The sequence below is a fragment of the Nothoprocta perdicaria genome, unplaced genomic scaffold (assembly GCF_003342845.1).
Source record: "Nothoprocta perdicaria isolate Ctin4 unplaced genomic scaffold, notPer1 scaffold_96, whole genome shotgun sequence".
Taxonomy (NCBI): domain Eukaryota; kingdom Metazoa; phylum Chordata; class Aves; order Tinamiformes; family Tinamidae; genus Nothoprocta; species Nothoprocta perdicaria.
The window spans coordinates 2,795,907-2,804,623 of record NW_020456265.1 but is presented as its reverse complement, the minus strand read 5'-3'; the positions used below and the strand labels follow the sequence as shown (position 1 = coordinate 2,804,623).

Below are 8,717 nucleotides of genomic sequence, written 5' to 3'. Positions count from 1 at the left end.
CTGGATGCCGCCCTGTGCCACATGCTGTAGGTGTGCCTGCTTGAGCAGGAAGGTTGGACTAGATGATCTGTAGAGGTCCCTTCCAACCTTGAATATTCTGTGATTCTGTGAAAGAGCTGGGAGCAGGGGCTGCGAGAAGAAGGGAACCTTCCTGTGACTTTCTCCTGTGATGAGCAGAAGCTGCTATAGTACATAGACAGAATAGGAGGGTTTTCTGAGGTCCCCAGACTGATTTTCTTCATGTTAGCCAGACATAAAGGCAGAAAATAGGAAAAAATAGTTTTGTTTCCAGTCAGTACTAAAGTCAGGGGAAATAACTGGATGGATTAAAAACAAATGATCTGGAGACTGGCAGGAAGAGGCTTGGGTAGGTAATGGCAAAGTAGTCTTCAGTTGAGGAATTATGATTCCATGAACACTTGGAATCAAAGCTAATGCTAGGAGAGGCTGGCATAGTTTGTCGTACAGCACAATATCTAGGCCCATCGTTTGGAGTGAGCTTGAGGGCAGTTACTCGGCATCAGCGTTTTTGGGAAACTGGTGTTTTTTATTTTCCTATAACTGCTCCTTTGCCACCATTTGTGTCTTCAGTTACACGAGTGCCAATGTTCTTGAGATTGTTCTCAAACAGAGAACTCACCAGCACTGGAAAATTAGTGCTATTTTTTGTTTCTTGTTCAATCTCCGGTGGAATACAAGTCTGCAAATATTTCCCTCACAGCTGAGGGAGCTGTGAACTGCAAATGGGAAGATAAAGATGAACCAAAGAGGGCAGGGAAGGTCTTAGGTTGATGTGGGTGAGGGAAAGTGTTCTTACAGCGAAGCTTCAACACACTGTATATTTATTTATCCTGGAACTCCTTGTTTGTACATCTAGGCGTTTCAGCCCTTTCAGTGATCTGTGTAAGTGTTAAAAGGCTTCTGCATGACCAAACATGTTCTGTTGTGTTATGGGTGTTGTGTTTTATGGGCAGTTAGGCTGTAAAGTCAAGTACTCGAAAATTAGGAAATACCCGGACTGAGGCTGCCTGTGCAGAGTGCATCTGCTCCCCTGCCAGCTGTGTGTGTTGCAGCCTTCACTGCTGCTCACGAGACACGTTGTTGTTGCCCCAAAGGGCTCTGCCTCCCTCACTGCCCCCAACAGACTGCACTAAGAATCGGGTGAAGGATTTTAGCCGGATCTTTGTGTCTGCCTTGTTTAATGCATTACATCAAAAATGCTCTGTGTGTAAGAAAAGCAAATGGGGGAAGATGATGTGATTACTGGATTCTGCATTAGATGCACAGATTTTTAGTCTTGTCTCTGCCAATAGCATTAGTATGATACAGTGGGCAAAAACCATAATTACATAGTGTTTTAGTTTGCTTTATACAAGGAACTGGTCTAACCTACAACTATGAGCTATGTAGGTTGATGTTGCTCTTCAGTTGTTCTTAGTGGTGTTTCTAATTATATTGAGGGCTTTAGATCTCTGTTAGGGGGCCCTAGGGCACATGAAAATTTCAAGTTGCCTTTATTCATTTTTGGTAGGGGAGAGGAGATGCTCTGTTCCTGCCACCCAGGTTAAAGGGAGCGTGCTGGAAACAGCAGAAGTTCTTCTGTGTTCTCATGATCAGGTGTGTTCTGATAAGAGAGGCCAGAATACTTTCCCCTTCAGGATAGGAATAATTGAGATGGCTTGGGTGAAGCAGATCAAAATGAACAATTTGAAAAATTTTCTAAATACTTAACTAATATCCCCCGTAGCTGGTTGTCCTTGAAGCGTGGGTTCTGCAGCAACTTTTAGTGGGTATCTCTACAAAAATGCTTTTAGGTCAAATTCCCTTCATGGGTACCTGGCTGATCTGCGTAGAACAGGCTGTAACTTGCATCCCAAGTGGATACTGGGCAAACTCGGTGCCCCTCACACCAAGGCGTTGCTGCGGACGTGGGCCTGTGCTTATTGTCATCTTGGCAGCATCCAGGAGTAACTGGCCCACGTGCTGCCATCCACCCCACGTGTCAGCGGGTGTTCGGTCCCTAGGGAGCCGGGTCGGTTTGGCCCACACCTGAGGGTCTGCAAGAGGGGTGGGTAACCGGCTCCCCAGGCCCACAGGTTGGAGTCTCAAAATGAATACGTGCTTGAATGTTCTGCTCCTCTCCGGGTGGGCATGTGGGGAAATAGGCCCTGCAGCCCTCTGATTTAAGGGTAAACTAATGTTTTATGAAACACTCCAGTGAAGAGACAGCCCTGCTGAAGAAAGGGTGGGCTCCTGCTCTGGCCGTGCCGCGTGCCCTCGCTCSGTGTGTGCAGCTGTGGAAGTGGTAGCCCCGGCCTGTGAGTGAGCAGCGCCCCGAGACACTGCAGGCAGCACCCTTTAACTCACGTGCTCAGGAGTCCCAGCGTAGGCTTTGGTCACTGATAGCCCCATCCTCTTCGTTGTAGTATTTTCCCATCCCTCTTTATTAATTGCAGAGTTATGCCTTCTTAGTATATTGTTTTGTTAAACATTTTAGATTTGCTTGTAAGTTGTAAAGTCAGTTGTAAAACTGGGGTTGCTTTTAAGAAACAAGAGTCATTGATTTAACTACTATCATAGAGTAGTGTAAGAAACAAGAGTCATTGACTTGTTTTAACTACTATCATAGAGTAGTGTAAAATCTTACTTACGGATTGAGTTAACTAAAACGGAATTATGAAAGTGTCCTTGATGATGAAACTGGGTACTACTGATTTCTAATGTGTGTACACAGATATCTTCTGTTGTATACATTGAAATTCATTTGTTTATTTAAACTAACTTGAAACCTGACTTTCTCTTAATATTTAGTCATTGCAGTCTGAGTTACTGAGGCATCCTGCAGTGCAGAGTCGTGTGTTTTGAACCATGTGATACACAGGGATTCCAGCAGTGCAGTTTAATCTGTGCTTATTGTAATCTTGGCTGCATCCAGGAGTATCTGTTCCCCAAGTGTGAGTTGGGGGCATAGAGTGCTGTTAGCTAATGACTAGGATGGGGAGTCAGTTCACTGTTTTTTGTTTTTTTTTTTAAAAAAAGCTAGAACAGAACAGTTTGGGGATACTTTGATCAAGTTCAGGAAATTTCCAAGAAACTAGATCCTGTCAGTTGCAATATAAAGTGGCACATATTTCACAGCTCAAAGTATGTATTAAAAGCACACATTAAATATAGGCAAACATGATGACCTAATTTAGATTATAGACAGTAATCCTTACTCCTTCTCCCTCCCCCAATGTTAATATCCTTTCCATCATCCTCTTAAAAATGACAAGAAAAACCCTCTAATTTGTTTCGTCAGCAGGAGTCTGTCGGGGTTGCTTAGCCTCAAAAGTAGCTTGGCATAACTAAGCTTCGGATACCTGATTCACGAGTTTACCCACATAATTGTCAAGATAGCTCTTCATTGAGGTAAYGCTGAGAAAAAGATGATCAAATGTGAAATGACTAACTACGCTGTATTCCCTTGTGTGGAGAAATGTGCCTACATGACAGGAAGGGCTGCCCTCTGCCCACCTTGCTAGCGCCAGTTAGGCACAATAACTTTGGTGTGACATCAGCTATTTAAGGCATAGCGCAAAACAGAACCAGAAGCTGCTGCTTATCATACCTGTGGAGCTAACAATGTTGTGTTAATTCCCATTCCTCTTCTCAAAGCTTAGCCCCTTTCTTCAGCGGCACTGAGGATGTTGAGCCTGTTTATCCAGTACAGAGGGCTTAGGTTTTACCTAATGTTTACCTATTTGTTTACCTAATGCTTACCTATTTGTTTACCTAATATTTATCTAGTGTCTACTTTAGATTTAACAGCCATTTATTTAAAACAAGCTAACACCCTCTCGGTGCTTTTTCAGAAGCATCGGCGCCATGGAGGGGCTCCTGCATTACATCAACCCAGCACACGCCATCTCGCTGCTGAGCGCGCTGAACGAGGAGCGCCTGAAAGGGCAGCTCTGCGACGTCGTCCTCATAGTGGGAGATCAGAAGTTCCGGGCTCATAAGAACGTGCTGGCTGCCAGCAGCGAATACTTCCAGACCCTGTTCACCAACAAGGAGAACGAGTCTCAGTCTGTGTTTCAGCTGGACTTTTGTGAACCGGATGCTTTTGATAATGTGTTAAACTACATTTACTCCTCATCCTTGTTCATTGAGAAGGGCAGCCTTGCGGCTGTGCAGGAACTGGGCTACAGTCTTGGAATCTCCTTTCTCACAAACATTGTTTCTAAGAATCCTCAAGCTCCTTTTCCAGCTTGCCCCATCAAGAAAATATTGTATCAGGATGAAGACGAAGGTAGTTCTCAGAAGAGAAGTGTCATCGTCTGCCAGAACAGAAATGAAGCACAAGGGAAAAGTGCCAATTCAGCACAGCATGATTTAAGCCATACTTCTAAGCCTTCACCTTCAGTTGCTGTCAAAACTAACAGCAGACCACAAGTTACGAAACCAGCTGAATCACTTCACAACTTATCGCTGACCGAAAGAAGATGGCTGAAGGAAAGCCCTGTGAGCTACACCAAGCTTCACGAAACTTCTGGAGCCGCGGAGGATCAGAGCAGAGGTGGCTTACTGAAAAGAAACACAGCTTTGCCTCAAAAGCCTTCAGCAGAGAAGGAAGGTACAGGTGATGAACCAGGAGGCAGTGGTCAGCTTTTAAGAGGAAAAGGTGCAGAGATGTCCTTGAAAAGACCACGTCCCCCGGTGCTGTCTTTGCATGGCTCCTCAGAATCGACATTTTTGTTGCAAGAGTCAGGAAAAGGAAATGGTCAAGGAGAAGACAGGAACTTGCTGTACTACTCAAAACTGGGGCTAGTAATCCCGTCAAGTGGATCTGGTCCAGAAAACCAAAGTATTGACAGGAGTGGGCCACTTGTAAAAAGTCTMCTTCGAAGATCATTGTCCATGGACAGTCAGGTTCCTATTTATTCACCTTCTGTTGACCTAAAACCTTCACAGGTGTCATCCTCCTCCTCACCGGGGACTAATGATTCCCAAGGGAAGACATTTAATATTGTATCTCAAAAGGCATCCTTGAAAGAGTCATCGGAAAAGTTAGTCTTAGATGAGAAACCGCAGGTAATGCACCCCCATCGCCTTAGGTCCTTCAGTGCCTCTCAGTCAACTGATAGGGAGGCTGCTTCACCTCTCACAGAGGTGCGAATAAAAACTGAGCCTAGCAGTCCGCTCTCAGATCCCTCGGAGATTATAAGAGTCACCGTGGGAGATGCTTCAACCTCTTCAGACAAAGACTTTGCTTTTAAAACCGAGGATGATCCCAGGGAACCAATGAGACTTCCAGCTAAAAGGAGACTTCAAGCTGATAGGAGACTACCGTTTAAAAAGCTGAAGGAGAACGAGCAGGGTTCCCCAGGCTCAGAAGATAACTTTGAGGAAGGCTCAAGCCCTACGCACCTGGATGCTGATTTTCCCGACTCTGATGTCAGTAAAGATGAGTACAGCGAGCTGGAAGAAGCACGGCCAAACAAAAAATTCAAATGCAAGCACTGCCTTAAGATTTTTCGATCCACAGCAGGTCTGCATCGCCATGTTAACATGTATCATAACCCCGAAAAGCCCTACGCTTGTGATATCTGCCACAAGAGATTCCACACCAACTTCAAAGTGTGGACGCACTGCCAGACGCAGCACGGAATCGTGAAGAATCCCTCGCCCGCGTCCAGCTCCCATGCTGTTTTGGATGAAAAATTCCAAAGAAAACTCATYGATATAGTGAGAGAGAGAGAGATAAAGAAAGCCCTCATAGTTAAACTGCGGCGAGGCAAGCAGGGCTTTCAGGGGCCGTCCGCCTCACAAGCACAACAAGTCATCAAGAGGAATTTGCGCTCCAGAACCAAAGGAGCCTATATCTGCACCTACTGTGGGAAGACCTACCGTTTCCTCTCGCAGTTCAAGCAGCACATAAAAATGCATCCGGGGGAAAAGCCCATCGGAGGAAGCAAGGTTCCTAAGCAGAAAGATCACATTCATATTGAAAATCCGGTGGCAACCAAAGAGGTTTATCAGTGCCGCCTCTGTAACGCTAAGCTCTCTTCGCTTATTGAGCAGGGGAATCACGAGCGGCTCTGYAGAAATGCTACTGTGTGCCCTTACTGCAGCCTTAGGTTCTCCTCCCCAGAGCTGAAGCACGARCACGAAAGCAAGTGCGAGTACAAGAAGCTCACGTGCCTGGAGTGCATGCGCACCTTTAAGTCCTCCTTCAGTATTTGGCGCCATCAGGTTGAAGTTCACAATCAAAACACCATGGCTCCGCCGGAGAACTTCTCTTTACCCATACTGGATCACAACGGAGACGTAACTAGCTCATCAAGATTGCCTCCTCAGTCGGAAGCCCATAAAGTAAACAATTTTGCGGCGGTGAAGGAGGACGGCGTGTTCAGTGACTCGTCAGAACCAAATAATTTTGAYTCTGAAGATTCCTCGTGCCTGCCTGAAGACCTAAGCGTTTCCAAGCAGCTGAAAATTCAGATCAAAGAAGAGCCTGCCGATGAGGTGGAGGAGGAGGCCACCGAGGCCAGCAGAGAGCCTAAAGAAGTGGCCGTGAACAAAGACGCCAGTCTGTGGCCCTGCGAGAAGTGCGGCAAAGTATTTACCGTGCACAAGCAGCTGGAGCGCCACCAAGAGCTCCTGTGCTCCGTGAAGCCCTTCATTTGCCACGTGTGCAACAAGGCCTTCCGGACCAACTTCCGCCTCTGGAGCCACTTCCAGTCGCACATGTCCCAGGCCGCAGAGGAGAGCGCGAATAAGGAGGCCGAGATGTGTCCCCCAGCGGGGTCCCCGTCGCCTCCGCCGTTGCCGCCGCCGCTGCCCAAAATCCAGCCCTTGGAGCCCGACAGTCCCACGGGCTTGCCCGAAAGCGCCGCTACGACTGAGAAGCTGTTTGTGCCGCAGGAGTCGGACACGCTCTTCTACCACGCGCCGCCCCTCTCGGCCATCACCTTCAAGAGGCAGTACATGTGCAAGCTCTGTCACCGGACTTTCAAGACGGCCTTTAGTCTCTGGAGCCACGAGCAGACGCACAATTAAGCGGCTTTAACAGGTTGGGAAGGTGGCTCGGGGGCTGTGTTCCCCATCTCAGACGTGCGCCGGGTAAACCAGAAATCTTAAAGAGGATCGAAACAGCAACAGTGGAAAAAAATAGGAATTTGTGATGCTGCTTGGATTTGAAGATTAAAGTAAACTCGCTTTGTCAGTAGGTAGAAGCCTGAGTAATTTAAAATATGGTGGTCTGGGATCGAACGGTAACAGAACAACTGCAGTTTTGGTGACACTGAAACACGATCACATCTGGATTGTATGCATGGATCTTCATCCTGTGATGTTGCTGTGTGCGTGTGTGTATTATATATAAGACTATATTAAACGAAAGAGCAACGACAATTTGGATCCTAACTGTGAGTTTATAATAGTGAAATACTGTACCCAACTTTTCCTTGTTGTTGTTTTTAAAAGACCACACAAGCTCCATATAAATAGTTGCTGAGCACTTCCAAGTTAGGGRCAAAGTGGATGGAGTATCTTGCTGTATTGACTTAGGTCTTAGAAATCTTTAGCAATAACAAATAAACCTCAAGTTTGAGTAAGCCTGACGTTATTGGATATGAATGTTTGATATTTTAAGGGAACGTGGAATTTTTTGTTGTTATATGGAACTTGTGCAAGCTAAAATAGATTCTAAGGTCAGCAATATTATTACGAAGATTTTATATAAAAAGGAGCAGCAAGCCTGCTTTGAACCATTTAATTATAAGTTTCTAAGAAGAAATTGGGGGAGGGCGGGTACATTGCTTTATATAATGTCCCAAAGACTGATTTACTATAGATATTTCAGTAGCTACTGTCATTGTATAAACAACCATCATAATTCAAATGGTACTCTTTATAAATAGGAACTGAGATTGAATGGATGTCAGGCAAATTTCCTAATTCTTTTTTTCTGCTATTTGTACAAATGTTTGTAATTCTAACTACAAAGGAATGTATAACTATTAAGCTGAAAAACGAGAGCTTGTTAAGGGATAGAAGATTTAAGGTGTGTTTCCACACACAGTAGTGAAGCTTGGCCATGAGTACAAAGATAAGTTTTAACAAAGATTAAAAATGTAAATATTTATATAGATACCTGTGTAAATGAAGAAGTATGTATTTGGAATTTGTATTAAGCATACATATCCAGCTCAAAGCAGAGGAAAAAAACCACCACACTACAATCACTGCATTTTATGAATACAATGGAGAGAATATTTTTCTGCTGCTTTTTATCATTTGTGATCCTGTGTTGCAATTTTCTAATTTGTCGAAAGTCATGGCAAGAATGGACCGCAGAGATTTCACACGGCTCCATTCCTTTGCCTCAAACCACAACTGGAACATTTAGCAGGATTTCCCCCAAAGGAGGTGGTACATGAGCAGGGAAACACTCTCCCGTGGGGATTTCACCTCCGTGGAGCGGTGATGGAGAGGAGCGAGCAGCGGGAACGTAAGGGATGCACTCAGCAGCATTCCTGCCTGAGCGACGCTGACCCTTCCCGGCTGGAAGCTGCCCCGTGGTGCCGGGGAGCAGCAGGAGCCAGGGCAGCCTCCGTGGGTCTCATGGCGCCTTCCCTCTCCCCCACAAGTCCCCGGGAAGCAAAAGGAAGGGCAAACGCGTACAGAGACGCGGCAAAATTAAACATAACCCCTAAAAGAGTCCCCAGAGGGCA

General features: G+C 45.7%; 1 protein-coding gene across 1 annotated transcript; it reads left to right on the top strand.

Annotated features, from left to right (window-relative positions):
• Window positions 1-3,867: 3,867 nt before the first annotated feature.
• ZBTB21 (zinc finger and BTB domain containing 21) lies at window positions 3,868-8,451 on the top strand. The gene has a single exon (XM_026053057.1). The coding sequence runs from the start codon at window positions 3,868-3,870 to the stop codon at window positions 7,039-7,041; it is 3,174 nt and encodes a 1,057-aa protein (XP_025908842.1). The 3' UTR covers window positions 7,042-8,451.
• The last annotated feature ends 266 nt before the right edge of the window (window positions 8,452-8,717 follow it).